Source organism: Gastrolobium bilobum, unplaced genomic scaffold, assembly GCF_033153095.1.
Source record: "Gastrolobium bilobum isolate Gb01-03AN ecotype WA unplaced genomic scaffold, APGP_CSIRO_Gbil_v1 utg369371, whole genome shotgun sequence".
NCBI lineage: Eukaryota > Viridiplantae > Streptophyta > Magnoliopsida > Fabales > Fabaceae > Gastrolobium > Gastrolobium bilobum.
In genome coordinates this window covers 1-14,670 of record NW_026896536.1, presented here as the reverse complement: position 1 = coordinate 14,670, position 14,670 = coordinate 1, and the positions used below count along the sequence as shown (strand labels likewise).

Genomic DNA, 14,670 nt, shown 5'->3' with positions numbered 1-14,670 from the left:
AGAATATAGATGTTTTTTCTTTTTCAATTTAGTAATATTTTTTTATTCGTTTTAATTTAGTAACATTGTCAATGGATGAATGTACCAAAATAATAAAGACACATGATTATAGTCAAATTTTGAGAAATTCTTACATTGAAATTGTAGTTAGAATCCACATTCACATGTTATACAAAAGCACATAAAAGAAATTTGTACATATGGTATTGGATATCATCTCATCTTATCTTGACAATTATCTCTGCCAATATCAGTGGACAGTGGACACAATCTAGCCACATCACCATAAGCACCATAAACAATCCACTTTTCTCTCTCTCTATTTCATCACATTTCACTTAAAAAGAGTTGAGGTGTCCAAACTTTGTATCAGTTCAGTTTCATCATCACTATATGGCTGCCACAGCTTCTGCAGGCATAGCTTCTTTGTTTTCTTCTTCTATCAACACTGTCAAATGTCTCCGTACCAAGAACTGCTTCATAGATCCTCACATTTCCATATCCTCTAAACTCATATTATCATCTGTGGAACCTTTGTCCATTGGTACTACCATTTCACACAAATTGTGGGTGCCTAGAATTTCTGCTGCTGTTGCACAAGAAGAGGTGCTAGTGGATGCTGAAGAGGATGCTGATGCTGGTTTGGTTGAAGAGAAGGACAAGGAAGTGGAAATAGGAGCAGAAGGAGACACTGAATCCTCTGTCAGCACTAAGCTTTATTTTGGGAATTTGCCTTACAGTGTTGATAGTTCACAACTTGCAGGGTTAATTGAGGAATATGGTAGTGCAGAACTAATTGAGGTATATATGTAACTTTATTATGTGTGTGTGAGTGTGTAAGTATATATTTTCCAAACATGATCTACACGACCCAATTAAGTAGTTTGAAATTGGATTCATAAGAGCTAAAAGATTGTATTCTAGGAATGAATTTCTTTGATTTAAATTACTCTACTTTTTTAAGTCATCTTGCTTTGTAGTTACTGTAGTAAGATTCATGAACTTTTGGCTGCAGCCCATTTATTTTTTCTTTGAAGGGTGTGATCTAAAGTTTTATAAGGGTTTTCTGGTGATGGGTGTGTAACTAATGATTGCATAGATAAGAGTATGCTGTCTTGGTTTTGGGCCTGAATGATGCACACACTTTTATTCCAAATTATTAGATAGGAAAGGAACATACATGCATAGATAAGTAGTTTGTGGAGCTTTTGCTTGAATTAATTATTTTTTATTTTGGATTAGTAAATAGTAATTATGTATGATTTTGATGTTATCTCTTGAAGCTTATCTTAATTGTGAACTAAACATTTTGCCTTATCATGATCATCAGCTGAAGCATTATCATAATTTTATATTATTTCACAAATAACTTCTTAGAGTGACTTAAAATCTGAAAGGGTCTTCAACTTCCTGATATGCCTTCACTGTTTCCTGGCTAAACTTTTTTTCCTTTATATTTAGGGGTGCAGCAGTGTAAGTGAAGGGGATTGGTCTGCTTATTCTCTATTTCCAATTTCTGCATATTCATTTTTCATTAGTCTCATTCTCCTCATCAATGAGTTTATTGCTTCTTTCTTGGGAGCTTCTATTAATTATATTTCCATTCCCTCTTTATATTGTGTTACATATGTATAATGATAAGTGGAAACATACGTGAAACATGTAATAAAAGCAACTAAATTTGCAATTTAGTAAGAGATTCTTGTACTGAAGTTTAGATAATATGTTTATGGATAAGGTATTTGCAAGAAAAAGAGAAATTAAATTTTTGGACAAATCAACTTTAAAATTAGTAGAGATAGGCATTGGTGACTTGGTGTGAAAGAGAATAAAAATTGAAAAATCAAATGGCAAAGTTTTCCTCCATAATTGGTCACATATTGTCACTTGATAGAGCAATTCTTTGTAAGTAAACATACCTCAAACTTGTAAGTCTTTGGAATCAAAATTGCGTATTATGATTTGATTGATGCATCTTCTAATTTTCAGCAATGTTAATGATTTTTAGGTTCTTTATGACAAGGATACTGGAAGAAGTAGAGGCTTTGCATTTGTGACAATGAGTTGTATTGAAGATTGTAATGCAGTAATAGAAAATCTTGATGGAAGAGTAAGAATCACTGCCTCTTTCCCTTGTCCAGCATTTACTCACATGCTATGTTCAATTAGTTTGTCCTGATCAAAATCCTTTTGCATGCTAAATGAACTTTTCAGGAGTTCTTGGGCCGAACCTTGCGGGTTAACTTCTCTAACAAACCTAAACCAAAAGAGCCCTTGTACCCTGAAACTGAACATAAGCTTTTTGTTGGGAACCTGTCATGGTCAGTAACTTCTGAGAGTCTAATACAAGCCTTTCAAGAATATGGAACTGTTGTTGGGGCTAGGGTCTTATATGATGGCGAAACCGGAAGGTCACGTGGCTATGGCTTCGTTTGCTATTCAACAAGATCAGAGATGGAATCTGCCCTTGTATCCTTGAATAATGTGGTATGTTACTCATCATCTCTTCACTCTTATACTAGTTGCGCATTGTGTATGTTAGAGAATTATTATATAAAACCATTAATGTAGCCTTAACCTAATAGCTTAAGCTTTTTAAGTTGAAATGGTTCTTTACAGTGTAAATAGAGAATTGTGATTTTTCTCATTGCTTCTTCACTAAATTATGCACTTCAGGAACTAGAAGGACGCGCAATGCGTGTAAGCTTGGCTGAAGGGAAACGTTCACAAGGTTAATAGAAAATTGGGAAGGTTCTTTGATGTTCAAAAATGGTGCCAAAGAAATGAGAAGGGAATGCCCCTATACTTACCATGATGCACTTGCTTCAGTTTGCTGAGGAGTTCATTTTCATTTCTTGTGGTGTATAAATAGTTTTTTCCCATTTTCAAAAGACTAGCTGATCCAAATGCTGTTATATTTTGTGGTAACATTTTTTTTTTCTTGGCTAATACTAACATTGGCTATATATTGCTTCCTTCCTTTCTCACTGAAAATCATACATTGAATCTACTCTATGTAACATGCTATGAAATATTCAGCACCTAAGGTGTAAAATTTCGCGCCATAGTGAAATAACTAACTCACAAAATCCCTTTTTTGCTGTAAAATTTGTATGAGTGACTTGAACAAACTGCAGAATCTCTAATGTAAGTATGCTGAAATCATTTTGGTTGCTTGCTTCTTGTTGTAGAATATTTTGAACAAATCAGTGTGCATAACAACTTTTAATACCAATTTGATGACACTTCACGCTCCAGGTCTTCAATATTTGATATATGGATAACAAAAGAAACCATCCATGTCAATCTTACTGCATGACCATGAGTGTGAATTGAGTATCTGTTTAAATAAAAGAAGGAAGCAGGCCAAGAACAATTGCTGCATGACCTTCCCCATGGGTGGAGTCTGAGACCATGAGTGTGAATTAAGTATCTGTTTAAATAAAAGATAAAAGATGAAAAATCGTTACTTAATACATTAGCATATATGTATATATATATATATATATATATATATATATATATATATATATATATATATATATATGAGATAGGATATTATTACTATTAATTAGTGGTACTATTAATGTCACTACCAGTTTATTTTTCCGTTAGATCGATTATATTAATTTAACGGTTATATTTATTTCTACTTTTGTATGGTTAAGATTTTTCATATTTAATGTGAAAGCATTAAATATGGGGAATGATAGTCATGCAAACGTGGAATATATATATTTGGAAAAATTTACTTTTGGTGTTAATGGTGAACATATTTCAACTATTATACATAGGGCAATGCTTTTCTCATGTTAATGAGATAGCATTGTCTTATGTAGAGACATAATTAGATGAGTCCCACACTAAAAAGAAAAAAGAAAAGAAAAGAAATGTTGGCTCGGATTTTGATGGGTGTGTAACATGAGATAAGTTTTCTCATGTAACGGGAGAAAAACATTTTAGTTTATTCTAGCGGTAAGTTTGTACTAGGAAAGTTGGAGTTGTAGGGAATGAGTAAAGGGGAGAAGATTCTGAATAACATGCCTATATTCCTTCAGCAATCTAGCCTATATACCCACTATGGGTTTTGTTCTGGAATGAATGAACATTAATGTCTAGCAGGATAGCTTATGGTAAAGATGACAGGCAATGAGAAGTTCTGCACCTTAGGTGAAAGTCTGATGGTATGAACAAGGGGTGTGCGTGTGAGTTACCTGCGGTGGATCGGATGTGCTCTGAGCACAAATGTGTAGGTTATAGTCATGGTAGCAAGCCTGATTAATACTAAGATATGTAATCAGGTGAGTTCTTAGATCATTTCCCTTTGTTAGCTATAAGTGGTTATATATAGATGAAATGCACTAGGAGATTGTACCCCTAGTGGATAGTTTACAGGTGACTCAATGGTGTAGTGAGTGGTTATTGGTAGTGGATGGAAGTTAGGGGAGAGTGGTGGAATGAGATGCTCCATATAATGGGGATAGAAAGTGGGAACCACCTAAGTGGTTCATAATAGGTTTGTTACAAGAAAATCCCAATTTAACAAACTAGTAAAGGGAATAACAACATGCATAAACTAAATATTCTACTGAATTAAAAATGCAAAATGGCTAAAATAGTTGGGTTTACTGATTTTAAGAGTGAGAAAAGTATTTGGTGGTTTTACAAAAATTCCTTATTTCATTTTTCTATTTTTTAAAACTCACATAAGAGGAAAAGATAAACAAAATCTTCCCCTTCCTTCCATTTTTTCTTAATTTTGACTCTCAAACACACCCGGGTTAAATTATGATTCTTCACAAGGCCAGTTTACAGCCAAATTCTTTCTGTAACGAGTTGTGGTTATATCTGGTGCAAGATCCACCACATGCAGGTAGCGTTACTACTACTAAGTACTAACATACTTGTTATTTTTGTTGGAAATCTTAGATTTATGCGGAAGCGGTTTAGGACCTAGTACATTGGCATGCTTACCGAATCATCCTTGTTTCACAATTACCTCTCGGTGCGCAGGTCTCGTGTAGAATCTTCCCTTGTAGAATTCCTCTTCACGAACAGCTCACCTCAGCGCCGCAGCACGAACAACCTCCTTGAAGCTGGACTGTGGCAGATCTTCCAAACTATCTCTCGAGGAGGAAGGGGAAGTGTGTGGGCACTGATTAGATTCTGAGCTTGCCTCTTTCTCACAAAAGAGACCTTTTTGGCTGATGACTTAAGAGGTACTATTTATATGGGTTCCAAGAAACCCTAGCTCATTGGGCTCTAGGTTTCTTGGGCTCTTCTCATACTAATAACCCATTTGGGCTTTAGTAAAAGAGCAAACCCAACAATCTCCCACTTGCTCTTTTGGATACAAACTTGAGTCGTAAAACCCAAGATCATGTAACCCATAAGTCATCATCTATCCGAAAAATACCCCATCCCTTGTCTCAAGCTAGCTTGGGGATCTACCATCTGTTATTAATCAAGGCTCCTGATAATCAACGAATGATTATCTAATTCGGTGCTACTCCACTAAAAGCCCGAACTTGAACTCCAAGATTAACAACACTTATAACATGAATATGCATCGCCCCTTTGTAGAATGTCTATAATTGATTGACAAGTTTTCTGTAACTCAATCAATTATTTATTCCCTTGACTATGATAGTTTCTCTAATGGATTACATGCACTGGCCAGTGTCTTTAATATCCAAGTACCGAAACATATCAAGGGGACATATCCTACAAATTCCATGTTGTTTATCTCATAAATACCGATAATCAAATAATCTCACTCCCAAAATACCGAGTTATTGGTCGTCAATAGATCGAACCTCACCCGTTGGTAAATCAAAGAATGAAAACTATTTGATTACCTATTTATAATAAACTCAGGATTAAGAGCAATCCCATAACTATAGTTAACTGGAGATTTGATACCTTATGACAGAAAAACAACCTTAATCAAATCTCTCCTTGATCCTTTCAATGTGAATGTTAATTCACACCAATATTTTACAATGATTTGGACAAAATCATTTCATAAAATATTGCAGCCTGAATAAAGTGCCCAACTTTATTTAACGGCTGTGACTCCATTCATCAATTGTGAGATCCTATGATCATGTCCTCCATGAACGTATCCATATGATCATATACTCCACAATTTGATTCGGACCTTTATGTTTGTAAATAGTGCGCAAAATAAATAAATAAAACCTTATTTATGAAATTCAGAAAATGATTTTATTGTTTCATCGTCTTATTCCAAGAGCACAATAAAACCAATAACTCCCACTGGCTTAATGCAAGTCTGGGATCCTCCTAAGACCCAAAGAAGTAACATGCCTCTCGAACACAAATTCAGGCAAACTCTTAGTAACTGGGTCTGCAAGATCCACCTCTAATGCTATCTGAGTTTAGTGAAAAACTCATAGCTCGAGGTTGATTTTCTTGAGTCAATATCCACTTGAAATAACTGAATTTTTTGAAAACTCAGCTTTTCAAGACTCCCACTAGAATATACCAGCATATAATCTCTCGTTCTCCAAAGATACTTGAGTACATGCTTAACAATAATCTAGTATTCCTCTAGGTTCAAAATGGTACTATCTCACTACTCCCACTGCGTGACAGATGTTTGGTTTAACGCCGAACATGATATGCGTGAGTCTACCTTTGCCAAAGCATAAGATATCTTGCTCATGCATTCTTCCTTCTTAGAAGTCTTTGGTCACTCCTTAGGAAGATGAGTTCCACATCTGAGAATTATAATTCTTCTCTTAGAATTCTCATGTTGAATTTTGGCACGAGTTTTGTCAATGTAAGTAGCCTGAGGTGATGCCAACAACTTATTCTTCCGGCCTCATAAGAGTTTTATACCAATAATATAATTGGCTTCCCCAGTACTTCCATACCAAAACACTAACTTAGCCAACTCTTTATGCTTGATATTACCTCCACATTGTTTCTAATAAGGAGCATATCATCTACATAAAGTACCAGAAAAGCTACTGTCTTCCGTTGTATCCTTTACATACAAATACACATCATTCATCAAGGTTCTCTCAAAATCAAAATTTTGATAACCTGATCAAAACTGATGTTTCAAGACCTGGATGCTTGCTTAAGTCTATGAAATAGACTTTCACAACTTGCATATCGTGTGTTCCTACTCATTTGCTATAAACCCTTTTGGTTGTTGTATGTAGATATCCTGAAATCCAACTCCCAAAATGAAATCTCATAATTGAGACTTATAGCAACTAAGAGAATCTGGATAGACTCAAGCATGGCGTCTGGCAAAAATTGCCTCCAAGCTAGCTTTGAAGGTTTTCACCTTTCTGTCCATCCTCTCTTTGCCTTTTATGTCCACATGCACCTTGTGGGTTTTACCCCTCTTGGTGTCTTTACTAGGACCGAACAGAGTTGAAATACAAGTATTTTATCTCATTGTTCATAGCTTGAGCAACACTTGATCAACAACACCTTCTAGTGCATTATCGTAACTAGTAGGATCAATATCACTCAACAAGAGACAACTTGAGAGTTAACAAGGTTCTCTCCCACTATGAATGTACTGCACTAGACCTTGTGTATTTATAGGTAAAACAAAGAGTGGGTCAAATGATGGATATTCAATTTCTTGAGGATCCGCTTATCCTTGATATTGTTCCTTTACATGTGATACTAATATTTCTACTAGTTTCACTTATATATTATCATGTTGAATTTCCAATCATGGTTCTCTTGTTTGTTCACTTAGAGATATATCTATCCCCTCTTGAACAATCAAGGAAACAGTGGATGAAGCTTCTACAGATTCTGAAAATTCTTGATCTGAGATAAATCTCATCAAGAATAACCTAACTTAAGAGCTTATAATTTCTTATCTAGTCCTCCTTTAAGAAAATCATGTGAGTGCTCACTTAGATTATCTTGTCCTTAAGACTAAATAAGAAATCATCCCTAGTTCTCTTAGGGTAGCCAAAAGATATGCACACTTCCATACAAGATTTCATCTCATTTGACTGCTGTTGTAGGACGTGTGCCGTAGCACCCTAAATCCGAATATGGTTTAATCTGGGCTTGCACCCCTTCCATAATTCTTTAGGTGTCTTTACAACAAACTTTGACGGAACCAAGTTAAGAAGACAGATTTCCTTCTCTTAGGCATCTCCCTTGAACAACATTGGCAAAGATGAATAACTGAACATGATCTTCACCAAGTCTAGAAATGTTTGATTTTTGGATACTGCAACTTCATTCAACTAACGCGTTCTTAGAGTTGACAGTTACGAAAACTATCCCCTCTTAAGTCAGGTAAGACCTGAAATTACTAGACAGGTAGCCAAACACTTTAGTAGACCAAAGTGGTTTGATTTGAACACCTACATGCTTTTCTGCCTCAGACTTAAACCTCTTGGAAATTTCCAAAAGCTTTAGACTTATAGCGCACTTGGTTCATCTGTCCAAATCCAGGGTAAACATTCATATAATGAAGTACTCATCACCTCTTCTGGTCTGAACGCTAAGTGGTCCACATACTTTAGTATGTACCAATTCCAATTGAATAGTTGCGCAAACCTTTTTGGCCCTTGTAGGATTGCTTGGCCACTTTACCTTTCAAATAGGACTAACATGTAGCTGTTAGTTAAAAGATTCTTGAACTTTCAGTCTCTCTTTTAACTAAAACATATTTTCTACTTGAGATAATGTGACTCAATCACAAAGGCCAAAGTTATGTTTCATTTGAAACTTTTATTTCTTTGGTGAAAATCCTTGTTCATCATCCTTTCCATTCAACATAACAAATTTAAAAAAAGGGTATAGGACATAGGTAATAAAAACTATTTAAACAATGTACCAGAACAAAACAAGACGAAGATGAACTTCGAAATGTAACTGAGGAATCAATTGCATTGTCAACCTATGTTTTAACCATAACAACTAACAAAAATTGAATTCCTCTTGAAATCCGGAACAAATAAACAGTCACCCAAAACCATAGTCATTAAATAACTTGTCTTACTGCAAATGCAGACACAAGTTCCCATTTTCAAGCTTAAAATATCTTTGTCCACTGCTGACAGGCATACCATGTTTGAACTACTGCTAAGAGTAACAAACATAATCAGTTATTCCTGAATCGATGATTCATTCACTGATCAGGCCTTAATATACCCATGTCTGGTTCTTTTCATCACCTCTGGACAATTTTTCTTTCAGTATCCCTTCAGTCTGCACTTGAAGAACTTGCCTTGCGACTTCTTCATAGCAACTGGTTTGACAACTGATAACTCATTTTGTTACCACCCTTGGGTTTCCGTTTGGATTTAACAAGACTCTTAGCAAAACCTGCACCGACTGCATTCTGTCTAGCAGAGCTGCTAGACGCAGCAAACATGTCATTAAGAGTCTGAAGCATTTTTACTCCACTCTTAATCATGTACACTTGCTTCTGCAAGTATTTGGAAAGACTGACAATAATATAGCAGCGAACTACCATATCTGCCCTTTCCTAATCTAAGAAATGTATCTTAGTTTCCTAAGACGCATCTTCTACAGGTTGCTATGGCCCTCGCATTGTCAGGACAAATTTTAGCTTCCATGTTTTAGAACAATATCAAAAAAAAATTTGTTTTTCACTTATTCATAGTTGGTACCATCTAGAGGTTTTCGACTCAAAATCATTTCTAAGATATTTTCTGAAAAAACATATAAAGCACACAATTACAAACAAATAATGCAATAAACAAACGAAGTGCATGTAGATTGATAACTCATATTTTATTACACTTATTTGTTACTCTTGATTAGTATTTTTAGGATTTATTTGAATAAAATAATGATGTTTTGAGTTATTTTACATTTTTAGTTTTTGATTGGGTTTAATTTATTTTCGTCAGAATTTTTCAGCTTTACGTTACTTCTGTATTTTGGCCATATCTTGGTCCACAGTTGTCGGATTGACTCCGTTCTTGTTGGGTTTTTCAGATAACACAAAGGGCTACAATTCTTATGAATAGCTCGAAGCCCAATTCGGATTGGAAGCTAGTCGATTTCGTGCGCCAAGTCGGACACGTTTTGCTGAAGTTTTATTTTATTTTTATGTATTTTATTTCGTATTTTAGACATATGGGCCGGTCAGAACTGAACCCTAACCCGCTTTGGGTAGGGGTATATGACGGCAGAGTAGGAAACATTGTAGTCATTCTGTAATTTTCAAAATTGAGGATCAAAGTATTTTCTCTGAAGCGTTCTTCATCTTTTTCTTCTTCTTCTTCTTTTTATTTCAATCATGTTTACCTTAGCCATGCGAGGCTAAGAACCTTTTAATCAACCTAAGGGTAATGGATTCCATGGATTAGTCTTGAGGATCTGCGTTTATTTCAAATCAGTTTTGTTTCCCTTCCCAACTCAGATTGATATCGTGCGATCGTGGATATTCAATCTGAGGTTCGCGATTGCGATTAAGGAAAGGGATTAATCATCAGATTTGATGATTAGGTTGATTGACCCTATGACCTTAAATCAAGCGGGCTGATACTCTGCGATTGTATGAGTAGAAACATCGTCTTTGATCAAATGCTAAGCGATCGCTTAGAGAGGGTTGTCAATTGGAAATAAGGATTCTGATCCGATTGACAAATCAATCACGATTCTGATATCGTCTTATTCGAGGAAAAACGTCCATGGAACCCAAACCTTAGGTTGGTTATTTTTAATTACGAATTTTGATTCCAAATTTATATTCTGCCTTTTTAATTATTGAATCAAAATCCAAAACCCCCTTTTTAATTTTCTGTTCTCATAAGCGATTTTAACCAAAACAATTTCCTTGAGAGACGACTCAGGGTTTCCACTTTACTGCAAATTTTCTGAACCCTGATTAAAAAATAATTTTTAATTTGCGCGAGTTCGACAGCTCGTGTCAAATTTGGCGCCGTTGCCGGGGAAATTGCATCGGTCTAAATCGTTTTATGATTCTTGATCATCTTCTTCTTCTTTAATTTTCGTTTCTGTTTCTAAAAAAAAAAAAAAAAAAAAAATCTTCAATTTTCATTTTGATTTTGATTTTTCTGTTTCTGTTTCTATATATATTTTTTATTCTAATTAGTGAATATCAACAGTAGATTAGATTTTGTTACATTTTGATTAGTTAGATTAGATTTTGTTAGATTTAGTTTCCTTTTATTTTTATTTTTTTCATTTTATTTATTTTATTTTAATTTATTTTATTTTATTTTTATTTTTCTTGTTATTTTTATTTTGGTTCTTTTTGCTCTTTCTTTCCTTTTATTTTATTTTATTTTATTTTTTATTTTTATTTGTTTTTTATTTTTATTTTATTTTTCCTAATTCTTTATTTATTTTTATAATTTAGGAAGTTTTGGTCACAATAAAAAAAACATGGATAATAGAAGCTTAAGGCAATTGACTGCACCTGATGTTAAGTATCAGTCTTTTTGCATTCGTTATCTTGATACTGGTTTTAAACTTAAGTCTGGTCTTATCCATTTGCTTCCCAAGTTTCATGGTCTTGCAGGTGAAGATCCATATAAGTATTTGAAAGAGTTTCATGTAGTCTGCAACACAATGAAACCGCAAGGAGTTGATGAGGAGCAGGTCAAACTGAGAGCCTTTCCTTTTTCCCTCGATGGAGGAGCTAAGGATTGGCTGTACTACCTTCAGCCTTCATCTATCGAAACTTGGAATGACATGGCCAGATTGTTTTTGGAGAAGTTTTTTCCGTCCTCAAGAGCCACTTCAATAAGAAAGGAGATAAGTGGCATAAAACAAGCAAATGAGGAAAACTTGCATGAGTACTGGGAGCGGTTTAAAAGACTTTGTGCAAGTTGTCCACATCACCAGATTCCGGAGCAATTGCTGATTGTCTACTTATATGAGGGATTGCTACATATGGATAGGAACCTGATTGATGCTGCCAGTGGAGGAGTTCTTGTTAACAAAACACCCAATGAAGCTAAGGCGTTGATCTCAAACATGGCTGCAAATGCTCAACAGTTTGGAACGAGAGCCAATAGCAGTGTTGTGTACCAGGTGCAAGAAACTCCGACCCAGCCTTCAGCAGTGGCATCAAGTGCTGACAATCAGCAAATTGAAAATAGACTTGATGAATTGGCAACCATGGTGAGACAGTTGGCAGTTACCCAGACAGTCCAGACTTCTGTTCCACAGTTCGGCAATCCATGTGGCATATGCAGTGACCATTTTCACTCCACTGATGCTTGCCCTTCTCTACAAGAGGGCTCCATTCCTGCAGACCAGTTAGTAGCTGCAGTCTTTCCTGGGAAACCACAGTTCCAGCAGCAGCAGAGTAATCCATTCTCCAACACTTACAATCCTGGCTGGAAGAATCATCCAAACCTCAAATGGAACCAGAATCAGCAAAATGTTCCATATCAGCAGAGTCAACAAAATTTTCCATACCAACAAAAGCAGCAGTTCATTCCACAACAGAGACAAAACTTCCAGCAACCTGCTCCTCAACAGTTACAACAACAACCACCAGTGCAGCAGCAAAACAGTGTCAGTGGTCCTTTTTTGGAGGACTTAATGAAACAGATGGCCACCAACAATCTGGAGTTTCAACAGAGGACAGAATCCACAATCCAGAATTTGCAGACACAGATCGGGCAATTGGCGACATCAATGAACCAGGCCCGATCTTCCAGCAGCTCCCTTCCATCCCAAACAGTTCCAAATCCAAAAGGAAGCGGAAATGTGAGTGCTATTGCTCTGCGGTCTGGAAAGCAAATGGAAGAGCCAAACCAAGCTGATGTTGAGTCATCTAAGGGAGGTGACACTAGCTCCAAGAAGCAGAGCACTGATACATCTGATGTCCATATCCCTCTGCCTTTCCCTCAGAGAGCCACTCAGTCCAAGAAGCAATCAGCAAAGGCTCGAGATAAAGAGATACTTGACACCTTCCGAAAAGTTGAGGTGAACATCCCTCTTCTGGATGCAATACAGCAGATTCCGAGATATGCCAAGTTTCTAAAGGAGCTGTGCACCAACAAGAGAAGACTGAAAGGAGATGAGCAAGTCAACCTGAGTCAGAATGTATCAGCACTCATCCAGCCTATGCCTAAAAAATGTCAAGATCCAGGGACATTTACTATTCCTTGTGTAATTGGCAATTCTGTTTTTCATGATTGCATGCTAGACTTAGGGGCTTCCATTAATGTCATGCCTGAATCTGTATATAAGTCTCTTGGACTTGGTCCTTTGTGTGCTACTAGTATTGTGGTTACATTAGCTAACAGGAGTAGTATTCACCCATCTGGTTTGATTGAGGATGTATTGGTCAGAGTTAATAATCTGATTTTTCCTGCTGACTTCTACATTTTAGAAATGGAGAGTGAGACTGCTACTAATAGATCACCAATTATACTTGGTAGGCCTTTCATGAGAACAACTAGGACAAAGATAGATGTTCATTCTGGTACTCTATCCATGGAATTTGGTGATAGCATTTTACATTTTAGTATATTTGATTCCATGAAGCATTCTAAGGTTCAGGTTGATCATTCAGTTTCATGCATAAAAGTGATTCATGATGTGGCTGATAAGGTTGATTTTGAATTGATTAGTGATTGTGCATTACCTGTGGATTATGACTTGCCTATTAATGTTAATTCTGAATGTGTACTAAATGTGAAGTTATGCAAGACTCCCCATTCTGGTAATGATTTTGATCCTAACTCTCATGGACCCAAGATGAAATGGGTACCAAAAAGTTCTTCCTCTATTTTTAGTATGCAGAAAAGTTTGCGTAAGGTTGGAAGAAAGGATCAAGAGAAGAAGAAATACACACAGAAAAGAAAGCCCCTAAAGTTGCGTGATAAGCAGATGGGGAAGACTTGCACAATGATTTGCCATCACCTCAAAGTTGTTAATGAAGGACCCCAGAAGCAACATGTGGAGACAGAGGCTCTGCTCATTGATGCTACTTATCCTCCTTAGGGAGTTCAGGGAGTCTTCTTCCCTCTTTTTCTTTTCTTTCTGTTATTTGCATTTTTCTTTTCCTTTCTTTATATAGGTAGATTTTCCTTTTCTTTCTGGTTATTATTGAGTGTTACATGGAGTAGACTTAAATCACAGGGTTTGATAGAAATTTCTGCTTAGGCTTAGTTCTTGATTCTTGGATTGGATTACTTGCTGCGTGATATTGTGCTGCTGATTGCATGATTTGGTATACCCTTGTGAGATTTTTGAGCCTGTAGACATGGTCTTAATCTGTAGGCCAGTTTTTCTTTCTTGTGTGATTCTGCTCTTGATTGTTGTCCTCTAGAACTTGCTCTGATTCTTTTTGAAACTGCATTTTTCACTTGCATGTAGGGATGGCAAAAATGAGCCAACCCGTCGGGTTGGCTCGTAACCCGCACAAAACGAGCCGGGTTGGGTTGGCAAAAATGAGCTGCCAGCTCGATTTAGCCCGACCCGAGCCAACCCGAGCTCAAACGAGCCAGCTCGCGGGTTGAACGAGCCAGCTCGCGGGTTACTCTTTTTTTTTTTTTACAATGGACTTTACTGATGGATTCTCCACTGATGGACTTCTTTTATTTTTTATTTTTTGGCTTTACATACGTTTTATGGTTATCGTGAGTTAGAGTAATTCAAAAAATCATGATAAATGACTCTTGTGATTCGTGGAGTGGTTTG

At 36.2% G+C, this 14,670-nt stretch overlaps 2 protein-coding genes across 2 annotated transcripts; both read left to right on the top strand.

Moving 5' to 3' along the window:
• Positions 1-334: 334 nt before the first annotated feature.
• LOC133300332 (28 kDa ribonucleoprotein, chloroplastic) lies at positions 335-2,980 on the top strand. The gene is made up of 4 exons (XM_061499853.1): positions 335-801; positions 2,009-2,110; positions 2,215-2,487; positions 2,677-2,980. The coding sequence occupies exons 1-4, from the start codon at positions 394-396 to the stop codon at positions 2,734-2,736; spliced, it is 843 nt and encodes a 280-aa protein (XP_061355837.1). The 5' UTR covers positions 335-393; the 3' UTR covers positions 2,737-2,980.
• Positions 2,981-11,394: 8,414 nt separating this feature from the next.
• On the top strand, positions 11,395-13,971 carry LOC133300333 (uncharacterized). Its single transcript, XM_061499854.1, has 3 exons — positions 11,395-12,666; positions 12,760-13,060; positions 13,172-13,971. The coding sequence occupies exons 1-3, from the start codon at positions 11,395-11,397 to the stop codon at positions 13,969-13,971; spliced, it is 2,373 nt and encodes a 790-aa protein (XP_061355838.1).
• The last annotated feature ends 699 nt before the right edge of the window (positions 13,972-14,670 follow it).